Consider the following 18,929-nt stretch of genomic DNA (forward strand, 5'->3'; position numbering starts at 1 on the left):
TGCTCCATTAAGAAGCAGGAGGGGATACCCCCATCTCCACCTACATGCATCACGTTCTCTACCAGAAAAACTTCAATTTTGTTGTTTGTTCTATTTAACCGGGAGAGCCCCTCACTTTCTCAGAGCTATTTGTCATTGTACAGTTCTCACCCTCACCCCTTTTAAATGTTTTTTCCATACACAAAGAGCACCTGTCAAATTTCATTTCAAATGATTTTATTGCATATTAAGGGAAAATAGCAAAGCAAAAAAGAACAAATGTAAAGTCTCCATGAGAGAGCACAGTATATGCATCTCCTCTGTGGCAGGATGCATGTGAATTGAACTTGAAGGGTGTGGTTGTGAGTAATGCTTGGAGCTGACCTATTTCTAGTCCCAGTGAAGTCAATGACAAATTTTTCATTGACTTCAGTAGGAGTAGAGTTTCACCAATGTTGAATGCTTTTCAAAATCCCACACCCCATGTCAACTGTTTACAGCAAAGAGAAGACTCAGAGAAATTTAAAGGTGGCAGTTCTCAGAAACTAAAACCTTAAATTACAAAGCTATGTACACTGCAGTACCTCTCACTTGGGAAGATGCCGAAGTTCTTTACAGATTCTATTCCCAGCCCTCCACAGGTGCACAGCACATTGTATGCAAACCTATACAAACAAGGTCTGGGTGAATTTTGAACAGTCTGGATATTCAGTTCAGATAAACACTCTGGATTACTAGCCAAAACTTATCTATCTGAACCACTTTGGGTCTTACAAAAATGGCTTCTCTTGCTAGATTTCCAGTATTTCCTGCTTCCAGCCATGCTGTTCTTAGGCTATTTTCAATCTTTCTTGTGGAATTACTACATTTATGCCTTTGGTCTGAGCCAGAACCAGAAATGTGAGTGAAAATGAAAAATAACTTAAAAATAAAGAAGTTAACTGGATCCTTTGAACTACCCAAAAAGTTCCATTGAAATTTTGGGCAAAGGTTTGGGTCAGTTGTCCATCAACAAAAGAGAGACACCAAAATAAAAAGGTGGCTTTATTATTATTCCTTTCTAAGTGCCGGCAATCTACTCAGGGCTAGATAAGATCCAACGTGAAGACAGTCTCTGTTCTTGAAGAGCTTACCATCTAAAAGACAAAGTGGAGAAGACAAGATATGCTCTTTACCACCTATATATAAAAGTTTCTATACTTGAAGAAATCCACAGAATCCATTAGACATTACATACAGTCTATTGAAAAACAATGGGATGCTTTAGTTAGTTTTTTTCCCCCTCCTTAAGCATCTGTCATGGGGCCACTCATCCACTACTGCCTCTTGCTGAGCGTTTTGGGAATTAGCTTAGTCCCAGCAGGTGCACCCTCAGGTGGTGGTGGCTCTCCCATCCTTTTCTCTGCTTGCAGACCCATTACAGCTCCTTTCTCTCAGCATCTGCTTCGTGGCACAGCCATCCGGGCATGTCACTATCATGTTTCTCCCCCTTCTGGAAGACTCCTCCAATAAGAGTCCAGCCACTTCCCACAGTGGCTTGGCAGTCCACACCTTCAAAATCTAGTGTGGGAGGGGGGCAGGCCCAGGGACCCTGCAAACAGCAGCTTCTTGCTGCCGCTTCCTTCCAGCTGACTGTCTCTAGTTCCTGGGCCACTTTCCCACAGCCTTAGTTCCTTCTGCTCCTGCCTCTGGCTCCAGCTACTTTGCCTTTTCCCAGAGCCTCGAGCCCATAAGTCCTGGCAGCCTGTCAGGAGCTCTTCCCTAGCTCCCAGCTAGCACCTGCCCTGCCCCAGGTGCGGGTCTCGCTGTAGCCCTCTAGGAAACAAGTCTCCTTAGAGCTCCCTGCAGCAGACCAAGTGGCTCTGGTCTGCAGCTTCCTTTTATATGAGCTGGTGTGGCCCTGATTGGCTGGTCTAGCTGCTGCCCTAATTGGCTGTTTTCCCTGCAGCCACTCCTTTGGCTGCCTGCTGCTCAGCCTCTCTATGCTGGTTTTAACCCTCTGAGGGCCAGTGTGGGGCAGGCGCCCTGTCACATCTGTGTGCACGCATCTGTTCTATACGCAGAGAATGATATTGTTCATGCCCTAGAGAGCTTACAATTTAAATAGACAGGTAGCACAAGTCCACTGGTAGACCCTAAAGGTTGTATTTTCACTTCTGTTGATGTGACTTAGTTTGTGAGTTTCCCAGGAGAGGTCAAGGAATCTAACCCTGCATACAGTGCTGTATATAGCAACAGCATAATAATGGTAATAATTAGGCATCTGTTATTTGATTACAACATCCCTTTGCCAGAGGTACATTTCTTCTGCTTCACAGAGCTACAGGCTCTTTTGTGAAGCACACTGGGTACTGAATAGCCATTTTAAGATTGACTCTTTCCCCTCCTCCCTACAATCCTTCCCAAACATACTTTCACATCTTCTCCAGGACTGTAAATTTTAAAAATATCTTTGTTATGATAGAGGCAAAACCTAGGCAGAAGAAAAATCATTGTTAATTGACTCTTTGATGAACTCATGTTGCTATAGAGATGGAGAAAACTCCGTTAAGCATTTGATGTATTACAGAACTCACCTTCAGGGTAAAGGTAGGAGCACAGGTTGGTGACTATTCTGTGTAACTTTCTAGTAGGAAAAATGACAATGTAATTTTTCCCCCCAGTTTTCCTGCACTGAAGAGGAAATGAAGTTTTGTGCTTTGGGGTTTTTTGATTTTGTAACTTAGCTATAACTTTTGGTGCTCAGGCCCAGATTTGTAAAGGTATTTATGCATAGGTCTTTTCAAAAAGAAATGTAGTGTGACAAAGTTCCTCCTCTACCTTGATGGGTCCTGTGCTTATTGGCAGATTTGCTCACCTCAGTGATATTCCCCACAGTCTGGATCAACTCCTCCTGTGTCTGATCAGGAGTTGCGAGGTTTGGGGGGAACCCGGGCCCGCCCTCTACTCCGGGTTCCAGCCCAGGGCCCTGTGGATTGCAGCTGTCTATAGTGTCTCTTGTAGCAGCTGCATGACAGCTACAACTCCCTGGGCTACTTCCTGATGGCCTCCTCCGAACACCTTCTTTATCCTCACCACAGGACCTTCCTCCTGGTGTCTGATAACACTTGTACTCCTTAGTCCTCCAGCAGCTCTCCCTCTCAGCTCCTTACACACACTTCCTCTCCTCTGGCTCCTCCTCACCTGACTGGAGTGAGCTCCTTTTTAAACCCAGGTGTCCTGATTAGCCTGCCTTGATTGGCTGCAGGTGTTCTAATCAGCCTGTCTGCCTTAATTGGTTCTAGCAGGTTCCTGATTACTCTAGGGCAGCCCCTGCTCTGGTCGCTCACGGAATAGAAAACTACTCATCCAGTGACCAGTATATTTGCCCTCTACCAGACTCCTGTACCCCACTGGTCTGGGTCTGTCACAGTAGGTTCCTAAGTCAGTTGAGCATTGCAGCCACTAAATAATTGTAAAAATCTGGGCCTTCGTCCCATAGCTTATAAGAATCTTAGAAATGGATGGCTGGATAGATAGGCACACAAGGGAAAGAAAGAGATACAGTTAATAAATTGCCAGTTATATTTCTTGGGTCCATTGCTGTTATACGCTTTCAGAAGCTTGGAAACAAAACATATTTTCCAACCAGATTCCAATTTACAACTAATAAATTGTGGCTACTGCTCTGAGAAGAGGAAAAGACTCAAGGACCATTCCCCACAAGCTCCTCTGCTCAGCTGGCAGCCACAACCCCTCTGTTGAATGCAGAAAGATGTGGTAGCAGCTAGTACTGCCCAGCACTTCAAATTGTATGTTTTGGGATATGACCAGGGTGCACACACCCTGTGTGGGGACATGTTGGTACTAGGGGTAGTACATATGTGATGTCCACCATCCTGGCTGATGCACCAGTGGTTGAACTGGTGACCTCCAGAGCTGAAAGTCTCTGCCACCATAGCATGAGCTAAAGAGCCAGGCTCTCAAGCTGATAGCACATGATTGAGCATAGAGAGCAACGTAACGCATTAGCCAGTGAGCTGTATACTTTACCAGGACAGAGGACTCTCATGTCTAGCAACTGAGGCCTACAGAAGTTTGAATCCTGGATGAACTGGTGACCCCACAGCAGCGAGGTCCTCATGCTGTTTTGGAAGGTACTGTTTTTCTCTTTTGTCTCCTGTGAGTTTTTCTAGTGAAGGAGACAACTGGGGCCACTGAGGTTTTGTACAAAGACATAGATGTTTTTAAAACTACTTGGAGACTAATACCTCTCCCCTCCCCCAGCACAGAACATTCCTTGAGCGTTTCAATCTTGATTCTCCTCCTCCACTGTCCGTGAGGTGCTGCTCCTAATTATTGCATGAGACCCCTTCAGTGACAAAAGAAGAGAAAGTAAGAGAAAAGCTGCTGAATGCTCTCACTCATTTAACAGCTAAATACCAGCTTAGAAAATGACGGCATCTGTAACTTTCCCAAGTAGTCATCCATGAAAATGGGCTAATGAAGGATCTTCCTTATGGAACATAATCTGTGGTTAGTTCAGGGGTTGGCAACCTTTCAGCAGTGGTGTGCTGAGTCTTCATTTATTCACTCTAATTTAAGGTTTCACGTGCCAGTCATACATTTTAACATTTTTTAGAAGGTCTCTCTCGGTCTATATTATGTAACTAAACTAGTGTCGTATGTAAAGTAAACAATGTTTTCAAAATGTTTAAGAAGCTTAATTTAAAATTAAATTAAAATTCGGATCTTACGTTGTCGGCCCGCTCAGTCCGCTGCCGGCCTGGGGTTTTGTTCACCTAGGCCGGCAACAGGCTGAGTGGGACCTGCGGCTGGAACCCCGGCTGGCAAGGGGCCGGCAGCCAGAACCCGGGGCCGGCAGTGGGCTGAGCGGGGCCGGCAGCTGGGATCCCAGACCTGTCCACATACAGTGGGTACCTACCTTCTCCCTGGTTTGAGCCCATTCTCTTCCTCTCTCTGCACTGAGCTGAGGATGAGGGTGCACTGAGCACAGGGCTGGGGGTGAAGGAGCAGGCTGGGGGTTGGGGTTTAGGGTCTGGCCAGGAGCTAGAATGAAGGAGGGGGCTCAGGGTTGGGGCAGAGGGTTTGGGAGTGGAGTGCTTATCTAGACAGCTCCCATTTGATGCAAGGGGTGCAGGTGGGAATGGGGGGGGCGTGGTGCAGGAGCTCCCATTTGGTTCTCAGGGTAGGGGTGGGGATGTAGGGGATGCAAGAGTCAGGGCATGGGATGTGGGGGGGGGCTGGGTATGTGTGGGCGTGCAGGAGTCAGGGCAGAGGGCTGGGTGTGTGTGAGGAGGGTGCAGGAGTCAGGGCAGAGGGCTGGGGGTATATGAGGGGGGTGCAGGAGTCAGGGCATGGGGTATGGGGGGGCTGGGTATGTGTGGGGGTGCTGGAGTCAGGGCTGGGGTTGTGGGGGGTGCAGCAGTCGGGCAGAGGGCTGTGTGTGTGTGAGGGGGGTGCAGGGGTCAGGACAGAGGGCTGTGTGTGTGTGATGGGGGTGCAGGGATCAGGGCAGGGGCTTGGGGGTGTGTGTTGGGGGTAGGGTGGGGAGCAGGGTGGGAGTTGGGACTCCTGGGGTCCGGGAAGGGGCTGGTGTCTGACGCTCGGGGGAGGAGAGCTGGGAGCGAGGACTCTGGATTCCTAGGTTTCCAGCTGGGCTCTAGTTGTTTGGCGGGGGGGGGCAGACGGAGACTAGGGCTCCAGACTCCTGGGTTCTGCCCTCAATGCTGGGGGGGAGCGGGGTCCAGCGACCTGGGTGGGGAAAGAGGCGTGACCCAGCTGTTCCCAGGGTCCAGCAGGTGGCGAGCCACAGCCCCTGGGCTCAGGTTCGGGCTGTGGGATGCGGCCTGCCCCAGTACAGAGCCGAGCTCATCCCGGCACCGGGGCTCCAACCCCGGGGCAGCCTGCCTGAGTCCAGGGAACAGGGCCGGCCATGCTCAGGGCAGGTGGGTGCACGGCGCAGCTGGGACCCAGGACCCTTCCCCACTTACAGGCCTTGCAGGCACTGCAACTCCTGTGTGGCTGGGTCCCTCTTCCTTCCCCTGCTGGCGGGGTCACTTCCGGGGCTGCTCAGATTCCGCAGACACCAAGTAGCGGTATGGACACGCTAACCCAGAAACACAACCTCCCACCGGAAGTGATGGAGATCAGGAAAGCCGGCGGGAGGGGCAGAGAAGAGCGGGACGGGAAGGATTTTTAATGGCACGCTGCTGCCTGCCGGGGTCCTGGCCGCCAGCCCCGCTCAGCCTGCTACTGGCCGCCGGGATCCCGGCAGGCAGCAGCATGCCATTAAAAATCGGCTCGTGTGCCATAGGTTGCCGACCCCTGATTTAGTTCATTTCATGTACCTTTGAAATTATATAACCCTATACTGCTCACAGGTGAGATTTTTGCAGTCTTCATAAAGCCCAGTTACTAGAGCTCTGTTTGCCTGTTGTGCATAGCAGTTGAAGATGAAAGCCATCACGTGAACATGGGGGCTGGCTGAAGTGCTTCTCCTCCATTGCAGGATTCCTAGATGCTGGAAGTGTATACGGTATATACGCATTCATTAGCCCGTTCGTTTATAAGCTGACCTCCCAAAATGGATAGGTAAAAATAGCAAAAACTGTATGACCCTTTCATAAGCTGACCCTATATTTCAGGGGTTGGAAAACGTTGGCTCCCGGCCCATCAGGATAAGCCGTTGGCGGGTTGGGACGTTTTGTTTACTTGGAGCATCTGCAGGCATGGAGCCCCTCAGCTCCCTGTGGCTGCACTTCGCTGTTCCCAGCCAATGGGAGCTGCGGGAAGTACTCTGTCAGCCCAAAGGCCCCCGTGACACCAGTGTACCCCATCGCAAGGTGAGGAGCCAGGCAGCTTCAGATTCTCACTCCTCCTTTCCATTGTTGTGTATGGTGCCCTCCCTGGAGCTGGGCATCTTATAATTCTAGTCTCACCCTGTCCCCAGAGGGGAACCATATTAGTTCCACTGCCAGGGAACCTCCATGTCAGCAGAGCTGTTGGGCTGCATTTGCCTCATTATAAATAAAAACAATAAAAAGAGAAAGTGCATCAGAATGGAAGTGCGATAACTCAGTGCCTTTCCAAAGCTGAACTGCGTGGAGGATTCTGCCTGTGGGAGGATGCATGTCTCGCAAAAGAGGATTTTTTTTTTTACACTAAGTACATTAAGAGTTTGATTTTCAGGGATTCTGAACCACTAATTTCAATTTCAGATTTTTTAGCATCTCTGAAATCAGGTCTTTAAGATCCTGCTGTATTTCTGTGATAATCCAAACTGCTGTTACAACAGAAATTCCTATAGTAAATGTGGGCTAGTGAGTCAGCTGCTGCAGCAGTGGCTTTATGTTCATTTAATCTTTTAAAATGAATACAACCTTTCAACACTCAGTTGATCAGTTACATTTGCTCCAAGTCATTTTAACAGTCCCACTGGAAGCTAAGATTTTTTTTCTTTATGGGACTGGGTTACTCTGTAACACTAACAGCTCATTTTCAAACATTTTCAGGAGCTTTTGTTATTATAATATTTAGTATTTTGGAGTATTACAAGTGACTATATCTAACTTTATTACTATGCTGTTAGGAATAACGTCCTTTTCTTTGAAGCAGGCCAGATCCTAAGCTGGTGTAAATCAGTGTAGTTTCATGGAAGTCAGTGGAGCAATGCAGATTTAGACTATCATGATTTATAACAATTCACTTTGGTGTCAGTATTGCATTTCTAGATTTCAAGCTGAGCTGCAGAATGTCCATCATGATCATCTAGCAGTGAATTCTTTAATGAAACTGTTGTATTCTGTTCTTATATCTGTTAGGCAAGAAGATTCTTTTTTCCAAGAATCAGGCAAGCACAGACAATACTGAAGGGGGCTTTATTTACGGTACTGGGAAGACTGACAAGCAGCTGCAAAAATATGTTGCCACCGTGGCCAGTTATATACATTTTCTTATTAATTCATTTGCATGTATTTGTACATATAGAGACAGACATTGTTACAAGTCAAGCGAGAACCCTGAACAAAGGTAAAAATAAGAACAGTACGTACATATAGAGGTCGTCCTAATTGCATCAAACATTTATGACCACCTTGCGGGGGAAGGAGATGGGGTGAGGTGGCAGAGTAGGGATGGATGCTTACAGATATCCAGTGGGCTATGAAGAGAGGGTTTATTTTGTTCTAAGAACTAAGTTACTGGGTGGGCATTGGCAGCAAAGAGTCCTGTGGCACCTTATAGACTAACAGACGTATTGGAGCATGGGCGGGCATTGACCATATAAGCTTATCAGTTGTTTACAATTGTCAGTGCCGTTTGTGCTACTGAAATATTCCTGCTTGCTTGTCTGGGCCCGATCCTGTTTTCCTCGCTGAACTGTTTCTTTCCATGGGCACAAGCTTTGTTCTTACTTACTGATAAGGTGAACTAAGTTATCATGTATTGACAAAAACTATGTCCTTGCTTCTCAGCAGTTTCTGTCTTTTCTGCTAGCTGAATTATAACTCCTTCCTGACATATCAAACCTAAAACACTGTTTCTGAGCACCTGGTGTTGACTATATTATTTTCTATAAGGACTCATTTCCCAGGTCTATTGTGCTATTTTAAATCATCACTTTCACTTCACACAATTACCATCAATGCACAATTGTTTTGTCTTGTTGAATGCCAATAAGAGTTACACACATGTACCGAGGAGAGAATCTAATCCTGTGTACTTGATCCTTGATCACATCAGGGCTTACAAAACATTCGCTATCAAAACTGCACTTTGTCAGCGTACTTAGAAACTTCTTCACTTTTATTTAGATGACACACAGGTGAGGAAAGCTCAACCAGGCAGGAGTGAAGTCATGTTTGTGGAAAAGGGGGTGTTCTGAAGAGCTTGTTGTCAGTTTGTGCACGACTGCTTGGTTAAGGAGTAGAAAATGCCATGAGAGCTTGTTTGGGGAAACCTTACCTGCTCTTTTTGCTTGCAGGCCCATGTCAGGAAAAGGATCAAGAGGTGTGATTGCCCTCTCTGCCTTAGCTGGAGACTCTCCCTGTTTTGCTCACCATGGTCATCCATTTATGCTTTATCCAGATAAAGCCACTGTTGTGTGCTTCTAATTAGGCCTCCTTTGAAGCTGATGCAAAGGCTCCAATGTGGAATGCAGCTTCTGCCTTGTTCTTTATAATAGGAGTTGGTTGGCTTACACGCTTCCTTCTGCCATCTACACTGGCTGCCAGTACACCATGCAATACAGTTTAAGGGCCCCTTGTGCATGGTGGAAAGAGCCCTCAATTCAGTGGGACATGAAAGTGCTCAGTACATCACAGAATCAGGCGGTACTGTATAGATCCCTTTATAAACTAGGCCCTATGTACTTGAATGAATGCCTCTTATTGTGTGTCCGTGCTTGTTGGTTACTAACCAGTGTCAGAGCTGGTTTGCTCTAAGCATCTGATTCAGTGGCCATTTAGATCAATGGGAAGATTCTCACTGTCTTTAAAGGGCTTTGGATCTGGCCCTAAGTTCCCCGATTCAGTACGAAGCAGGCTGGGAGGAGAAGTCTTTCCTAGTCAAGAGTCTTTAGTTGTGGAAATCGCTTCAAGAGGATCACCGCTGGATTCCCTCACTGGCTGTCTTTAGGAAACTGGGCAGTTCTTGTTTATTTCAGTAGGCCTAGTTTTGGCAACTTTTTGCCCCCAACCTGATTTGTATCTGTTGACCGTCTACATTCTGTTTAGAGCTGATTTCTCTGAGAACAGAGAGGTTTGCTTGATGGTTATTGGTTTTATAATTGTGTCCCATTTTTTTATTTTTTTATTTTGTACTCTGTGTATTATTTTTGGCTGGTTCATTATGTACTCTTTTACATAATTTATATCATGCATCTCAATAAACAGCCTACAAGGGGTTACATAAAATAAGTGTGTGAATCATGCACTTATCCTGGTTTGACTCTCCAGTTCACATGATAATATGCTAATGTGGCAAGATGACATATCACAGTTGAAGAAACCTTTTCAGTTCATGGCGAGTCAGATTTCCCTGCCCCTTTCCACCTCCCCCATGCTTTGTCCACTTCATACATTACTCTAAATATCACATTTTAAAATAGAGGCACTCTCGTCACTTCCATAAAATTTCAGCAAAGGTTTTATAATGTAGCATTCTGGGAAATATGCAGATATATATAGATATATAGATATATATATAGCTTTGATAGGAATTTTCCTAAAGTCAAATCTTCTAGCTGGGTAAGGAGGTGATCCTGCAAGAGGCACATCACTGAGAGTAATGGGTGCTCAGCACTTCTCAGGCTTAGGCCGAAAGTCTGCACTTGTGGCAGTAATAGACTCTCCTTCGTTTTGTTGATTCACTTATGAATGAAATAACTATGGCAAACTCCAGACTCAAAGTTTGTACATCTCCCTTCCTGTCTCTCTCCTGTATAGCACAGGGTTAGATATGATTGATACTCATAAGGAGTGGTATTTATAAGTATCTTGTTATCTCCCCACTCTATCTTCTGCTAGAGTTTGGGTCTCAGTCTATTCCTCTTTCCTGGAACTATTTGAAGTTGAGTGGGTTTGGCAGGGGGTGGCTTAGATGAACTACATTTTTTTTGCTTTTTTTCCCCCCCTTTATTTGATTCCCGTGAGTTTGCAGCCATGTTTTTTCTGAATTCTGTATTTGTGTGCTCCCATTTCACATGGGTTTCCACCCTAACCCTGGTTTACTATAAATTTGCCTGAGACAATGTCCAGGTATCCCTAAAGTCTGTACCCCAGGTTTGCTCAAAACTCAGTCACTCTTCGGCGAACCTAGCCCAAGTTTCAGGTTTGTACCAAAAACTGAGAAGCAAGTAGGTGAAAAGTTGCACAATACACTACTCTTGACCACTGGTTTGAGAACATAGATAAGCATCAGAACTCTTAGCCCTATTCCAATGGAAAACCAGGTACAAGGCGGTGACTTATCTCAGTTCCTGTCTGTGATGCTGAAAATAGAACTTGCATATTAGATCTGGGCAAACTGGTCACAACAAATAATTTGTTTGACAAATTTAGTTCCTTTTTGTTTGGAATGATCTGCAAGCCAGGGCCCCCCACCCCACAGTCGTTTTTCAAAATTATTCAAGAAATGGTTTGTGCAAAAACATCTCTGTTTTGAGATTGTTCACAAACTGTTTCCTGCGGCTATTGCTTTGAGTCATTGCTATTTGTGTTTGTACACGTGCGCTCTCAGCTAACAAGAGAGAGGAAGGTTGGCCTTATGGTTAAAGTAGTCAGCTGAGATGCTGCAAGTCTAAGTTTGATACCCAGCTCTGCTCATGACTTCTTGTGTGACCTCAATCTCTCTGTGCCATCCTTCTTCTGTACTTTTTCAGCTTCGTTGAATACCCGTTATGAGTAGTTACCTGACCCTAGAGTAGCAATGCAAGGCTCAAAAACACACAATATTTTACAGGCTCAGGGAATGACATTCTTGTTTTTTATCTGTATCAGTAATGGGGAGAATTTATAATCAGAGTCAAGTTTTATTCACTAGGCCTCAGGATTTATTGTTATAAATATGGCCCCAGCATTGTTTTCATCTCAGGGGTGCATAGATTTGACATGTTCAGTTATCACAGTCATAGCCACAGGCATCAGCTGAGAACACAAGAAATCATAACACTCTCGATTTCCATTGGCTCTTGGTGAACTGGAGTAATTTTTGTTGAGTCTTCCTCGCTTCCTTTGCATTTGTCTTCATGTACTGCGATGGTGCACCCTCTGCAGATGTAGATTTAGGATTTCAATTCTCAGCTGTGTGCCCATCATCCATGCAATGCAGCTGAGGGTGAGGCAATCCATTTTCAACTTCTTGTTCCTTGGGCCATCCAGGGGCTAGTGACTCTCAGCATACTTTAGAGCAGACATAGGGCTGCTCTACTCTATGCTCAGTTGACTATGGCCCCCACAGTGTATTCTGGCCATATCCTCTCCCCAACATGGAAGTTTTGTCAGTGGCAGCTCTGCTTTCTGGGCAGATGGAACACTACCCGGCTCAGAAAAATGACAAAGTAAAATCAGAATCAAATAAACTTTGTTTTCACCCTGATTCTTTGCACTATTCTTAGCTTTTTATTTAACAGTGTGACTTTTTTTTTTGGTCAGATGAAGGTTCCATGTAGCACATTTTCTCTGCTCCACAGTGTATAATGCACATGCATGCAGTTCAGCAGGGGGCTTCAAAACAGCAGCACTGGCTTTCACAAAGTCCCTTTCATTAATGAGGAATGTGCATCCCAAACCAGGAACAATCTGCCATGTAGTATTGTCTTAGAGATACTTCCTGCTTCCCCCCCAAAACTATAAGATCATGTCTCACAAGCATGAAGCCTAGACAACAATAATACTACTCATATAGCATCATTCACCTAATAACTTTTACAAACGATAATTATTCAAGCCTCTCAAAACCTCTGAGTTAAGTAGTTACAATTATCCCTGTTTTACAGATGGGGGAACTAAAGCACAGAAAGGCTAAGTGGTTTGTTCAAGGTCACACAGCAAGTCAGTGACAAAGTTGGGAATGGAAGCCAGAGGTCCTAACTCCCAGTCTTCGGACATAACACCCTCTCTCCCCCTGCATACTCATAGTGGGAGTCAATAATGATTCAGGAAATTGAACAAATTGTGTTCCCTTTACTCGGCTATTGAATTAGGATGAAAAATGGCCTGTCAGTATTCTGGATATACCCCATATACTTATCAGCCAGCTCATCACCATTGACAGTGACTCTGGTACAATTCCATTTAGCAATACACTTTTCTCCATGCTGAGCAGTGGGAAATCCAACAACAGTTTGGCCGAGTCCATGCTGAGTCATGAAAACAGAATAACTATGAAGAGTGAATGCCTCATGAAGAGCAGTAAATCACCTAGTAGACACACTGCAGACTCTAATTCTACTTGCCTGAATGACAATCTCCTTGAAAACAGGAAAGAATCAGAATACTTATTATTGGAGATGGGATAAAAGAAGTACTTTGTTTACTAGAACATTTTAATGGTACATTTGATTACTCCTGGGATTTATTAACATGAGAGAACGAAGTGCGCATCAGAAATTCATGTTAAATAGTTCACATTTGGGCATCTCTTTAGCTTCTTTGATGCTATAAGTAATACATTTTCCATAGAATATTCATCTGATGCTACTATTTCATGGATCACTTCATTTACATTTGATAAATAAACCCAAATCACACCCATTTCTGGCTATCTCATGCTTCATTCTTGGTGTTAGGTGTGTAAAAATGGACCCAAAGCAAACTCTGGATTCAAACACCTACAATTTAAAAGTTTAGAAGATTCAGAACCAGGTATGGATCCAGGCATGAATTTCACAGCTGACCACTATCTCATTAATGAGTCAGACCAAAAATCCCAGGTCCAACCATCCCTGAATTCTGGGGAAGTTTGGATCTGAATCCTAGCATAGCGCCTCAAACTCATTCAGTGATACCGTAATTATTATATATTTAGAAAGGAGACCTGGTGCTCATATAGGTAGGTAAATACAGAATTGAACTTTACATTTAGGCCCCCTTTCACTAATCTGACAATATGTTTCCTCTTTCTTCTGTACAGACAGACATATTGGTTGGGGTGGACTGGGATACAACAAAATCCATGGGTAGTTCTCCACCAATCTGACAGTAGCTCTGTGAATGCGTGACCTTTGGTTTTGTTTTATAACCTCTAGCTATCAAACCTCAACTGCGCCATTTCAAGAGACCCAGTTACCACTCAGGAACCCACTTCCCACCCTTTCACAAGAAATCCGAGGAACATCCGGTGAGATACAAGCTGCTCGACCAAAGGGGCAGGATGAAAAAGATTCAACATATTTCTCAGAACTGGAATAGGAAATAGAAGAAGAAAGGAAGTTCACGCTGCTCTTTGCAAGCTGATGAAGGACATTGTGTAATAATCATGGATCATTTTAATTCTGCACCAAGCGGGGAGTAATCCAAGATGCAAGCAAGTATATGATTTAGCCAAATAATTCCATGGAAGCTTCCAGTAGAACCATTCTCAATAGCGTTCCTCATTGCTGGAATATTCTCACATTTAGGGCTAAAATATTGGGCTCTTACTTTAAATTTTCAAAAGTAAACCTGCATACATAGAATTACTATCAGATTAAGAATGGTATAGATTCTGAGATTTTAAGAGACCATTATGACCATCTAGACTGATCTTCTTCATAACACAGGGCATATAGAACTTCACCCAGTAATTGCTGCATTGAACCCAATATCATGTGTGAGGTCCCGCCTAGCCTAGCTTTAAACTGATCGTGTTATGAATAAGACACCTGACAATTATACTACAATAAGGATTGAGAAATAAGTACAAGGAATGGCAGATGAACACATCCCCACTAATTTCACACAGGAGGGGGAAAAAAAGAAAGCATAACATCACAGTAAAATGCATGAGGCTTATTTAGCTTTGTTCAGCTACTAATAGATGTTTCTGGCTTTTGGCCCATTGATCAATATGGAGAATGGAATCCAAGCCTATGAGGCCATACTCCTCCAAAGCTTTGTATGTAGGAAGGAACCCCTAGATTTAGAGAAGCTGGGCAGAACAAATACCTAATACAGAAGCAAAGTCACACATGTACTCAACTTCAGCCTCTCGGTAAAGAGCCCTAAACAGGACCAGAGTTTTCATTCCCGGAAATGCTGTCTCTGAAAGGCATTGTTACAAATGATGTTAGGTAGTGAAAACTCATTGGTTGGAGCTGTGACATTATCCCCACTGATTATCCCCACTTCAATAATACATGAAGTAGTGAAGTTCCAGGGTCAACATCACAAGGTGACATGTCTCTTTGGTCCCACAGGCATGCAGGTGTGATAGCAGAGTTACCCATCCCGCCTCTTGTCCCATTTGGCTATAGGCTACAGATGTGTAAGTCTGCCTGACATCAGAATGGCTACATTTGATGTGCATAACATTGTGGTGCCACATAGATAGTATAATAAGGGCTAAGTATTGTGGGGAAAATTGCTGGGGAATGTTATAGGCAGTGCAATTTTTTATTAGAAATTACCTTGCAGTTCTTTGTGCATTTGCCTAGGTCCTGTAGCATTTCACAGATGGCCGCTGACAGTGAGCTCCACAAAATAAGCAACCTCAGCATATTGCTCCTACTTGCAATTACTTTATTGTCTTCCTCTTAAGTAGCACATCAGCTGCAACTGATGTCATTGCCTGTCAATTAACTCCATCCTATTGGCTCTGTCTTCTCTCTGTGCATTTGGTTTCTATGTTCTGTTTTCCTCAAACACTATCAGAATTCTTATCACTATAGAGTCTTCAGTTACTGTGCTCCCCAGCCACGTAAATGCAGTGAAATGTGGTATATACTTTGAAGTCATCTGTTACTAAAATGTTGAAAACCTGATTTATATCTGGGAATTCTCAGCCTGATGAAGAGCAGATATTTTCACTATATATTGCTTGTAAAGTGCCCTGAAATATTTTACCTTACTGGGTTGTATAGAAATTCAATATATTATTATTCCAAATGAATTTTCTGTGTCTGTGTCATTTCCTTCTCTCAAACAGCCCTTGATTTACCACACTTTATCTTAGACCTTTTTCCCTACCTGTCTTCACCCTTGGCATTCAAATGACACCAGTTTAGACTTACTGGGCCAGATGCACTTTCCTGTTCCCCTGGGTTCAGTTTAACTTGCACTTCCTTTTTATTATTTACATTGTGTCACTGTAGAGTCTGAACATGTCACAGACTAAATGGATATAGCCTCACACTGGATATATTCTAGCACTAGAAAAGGTTATTCTAGCACTAGAAAAGGTTCAGAAAAGAGCAACTAAAATGATTAGGGGTTTAGAGAGGGTCCCATATGAGGAAAGATTAAAGAGGCTAGGACTCTTCAGTTTGGAAAAGAGAAGACTAAGGGGGGACATGATAGAGGTATATAAAATCATGAGTGATGTTGAGAAAGTGGATAAGGAAAAGTTATTTACTTATTCCCATAATACAAGAACTAGGGGTCACCAAATGAAATTAATAGGCAGCAGGTTTAAAACAAATAAAAGGAAGTTCTTCTTCACGCAGCGCACAGTCAACTTGTGGAACTCCTTACCTGAGGAGGTTGTGAAGGCTAGGACTATAACAATGTTTAAAAGGGGACTGGATAAATTCATGGTGGCTAAGTCCATAAATGGCTATTAGCCAGGATGGGTAAGAATGGTGTCCCTAGCCTCTGTTCGTCAGAGGATGGAGATGGATGGCAGGAGAGAGATCACTTGATCATTGCCTGTTAGGTTCACTCCCTCAGGGGCACCTGGCATTGGCCACTGTCGGTAGACAGATACTGGGCTAGATGGACCTCTGGTCTGACCCGGTACGGCCTTTCTTATGTTCTTATGTTCTTATGTTCTTACTGTATCCTCCTCCTGCAATGTAGAGAAGTATTGTCATCTCATTCTTATGGATGGGGAATTAGACACAGGGAAACTAAATGATCTGCCTGAGGTCACACAGGAAGTATGTGGGAAAACCAAGAATTGAATCTGGTTCTACCAAGTCCAAATTCACCATCCTGTCACAAGACATTTCCTGCACCAGCCTGGCTCCTTCTGATGAAAGGGAATTTACCTGAAGAGAAAGCACATTGGACTGACGCTGCCTGACCTCCCTTGGCATTTATGGCAGATGGGGACTGCTCTAAAATCCATTGGGTGCTCTATAGGAGCCCAGCTTTTGTAGGCTGCTGAGGGGATGTGCTGAATTAGTGCATCGTCTTCCACCTACCCAGGCCATTCCCCAGTGAGCACCATCCTCTTTTCAAGCTCTGCTGGCCTCCCTCTCTGGACCTGTGATGGGATGTGCTCTACCACACTGGTCCTGAGAGAGTTGAATTAGGCCAGGTGGGTCCCAATCAGCCAGTTAAGCTGCAAAGGGGAGAGATTTAGGCTGTGGGGAGGCTTCTAATTGAAAGAAAGCTCACCTGTGAGGGAACAGGCAGGGCTTCTATAAAGCCAGGAGGCTGGCAACTGCCAGAAGCCTGAGGTAAAGAAGAAGGAAGCGGGGCATTGGAATCCCCCTGAGAAAGGGTTTATCTAGGAGGCCTAAGAGAAAGGGGACTGAAGGCTGGGGTTGGTAGGAAATAGTGCAGAGAGGAGAGCAGCAGGGTTGGTGAAGTCCTATACCTTAACTGCTCACTATAGGGCCCTGGACTGGAACCCAGAGCAGAGAGTGGGCCTGGGTTCCCCTACTATCATCCACTGCAGAGTGGTATTGCTAGGGGCAGTGAGTGGGAAGAATGCCTGAGGCACTGCGGGACTGACATAGCCAGGGCAGTGGGCCTGAGGACTGCCTGACGCTGTTGGTGTGGAAGGATTTTGAAAGACTTCCCCTGGATGGGGAGATCATAATGTAACTTGGCTGTTCGGAAGCCACTGGACTGTGAGTGTAATGAGAGTGCAATGGTAGAAGTGAAGAAAGAGGGTGCTGAACTGGGCAGAGCTAATGGCCAGAAGGAGGTGCCACCCAGCAGTCAGTAGAACACACTCTGGTATTCCCCCATACCTCTGGAAGACAGGCCAGTCCCCCGAGCTTTTTTTATGGGAATGGGGAAGTAGATGGGGCTAGCCTGAGGAGGAGGTGGAGGCTGGGCTGGGCGTTATTTTGGGCTGAAAAGATGTAGGAGATTTTCCACCTTTTTATAATTGGTGAGTGTGGGCCCGATTTAATGATTTAATTTTATTTTTTAATAACTCCTTTAATGTGTCTAGATTTCGGGGTTGGGGAGGGGGAATGCAGTAACCAAATCTGAATAAATAAAAACTGTCAGTTTATCCCAAAATATATATTTGAGATTGCACTATTAATGCAAAATAGGGCCAATGATTTGGCTTCTGTCCTATGCCTAGGGCTACAGGTTGTCAATACCCACTCTAGGTTCTTGGTTGAGAGCCCCTGCAAATTATTATAATAATTAGCTCTTTATTTTTCATTTATAGGTCTTATAGCATTTTACACTTGAGGTAAGTGTAATGATCCCTATTTTTACAGGGGAGGGGGAAACTGAGGCACAAAGAAGCAAAGTGACTTGCCCAGGGTTACCCAGCAGGCCAGGGAATAGATTCCACATCTCATGAGTCCCAGTCCAGTGTTGTATTCACTGGACTACACTGCTTTATCTAAGAGTGAGTGACGCCACCAAATGCCCCATTTAACAATATGTTGCTTGCAGTGTTGTTGTAGCTGTGCTGGTCCCAGGATATTAGAGAGACGAGGTGGGTGAGGTCATATCTCTTATTGGACCAACTTCTGTTGGTGAGAGCGACAAGGTTTCTCGAAGAGCTCCATGTAGCTTGCAAACCTGTCTTTTACCAAAACAAGATGGTCCAGCAAAAGGCATTACCTCACCCACCTTGTCTCTTCATATAACAATATGTAACTTAGAAATGTAGGAGGGTCATCTTCTATTGTTGTGATTCTCTAACTTTATATAGTGATGTGCTACTAATATTAGCCCTCTAAAAGCTCTCGTGCGTGTGTGGACTATGCCATGTACATACTGGATACTGGAGCAAATCATTCCTGAGAGAAAAAAACTACTAGAATTAAATCAAATAATTCAACTCAGTCCAGCTTCTCATGGCTGAACATGTTGTCACCCTACCAGTACATCACTGCCATCTAGTGTAGCTATTGAAGAAGTTTTCCAAGCAATGTGTTTAAGAATGACATACAGTGTTTAAGGGAGACCTGGCGTTGCAGTGAATTTTGGCATTTTGCTTAGATGCTGCAAGTATAGAAATGGTGACAGTCTGACTAAAATAGCCCACTCAGGGATTCTGAGTCAGGAAACTTGATGCCATTTAGAGCTGATTGAATTATTTGTCGCAACTCTTAG

General features: G+C 44.6%; 1 protein-coding gene across 8 annotated transcripts in view; it reads left to right on the forward strand.

The window, feature by feature from the left end:
* Positions 1-15,567, forward strand: part of PDE1C (phosphodiesterase 1C) — a 548,714-nt gene extending 533,147 nt beyond the window's left edge. For all 8 annotated transcript variants that reach the window (XM_045004983.1, XM_045004970.1, XM_045004971.1 and 5 more), the window contains one exon: positions 13,727-15,567. In XM_045004983.1, coding sequence (XP_044860918.1) covers positions 13,727-13,896 — 170 coding nt within the window. In that variant the 3' untranslated portion in view covers positions 13,897-15,567. The remainder of the gene's footprint in view (positions 1-13,726) is intronic.
* Positions 15,568-18,929: the final 3,362 nt, after the last annotated feature.

This window comes from Mauremys mutica, chromosome 2, assembly GCF_020497125.1.
Source record: "Mauremys mutica isolate MM-2020 ecotype Southern chromosome 2, ASM2049712v1, whole genome shotgun sequence".
NCBI lineage: Eukaryota > Metazoa > Chordata > Testudines > Geoemydidae > Mauremys > Mauremys mutica.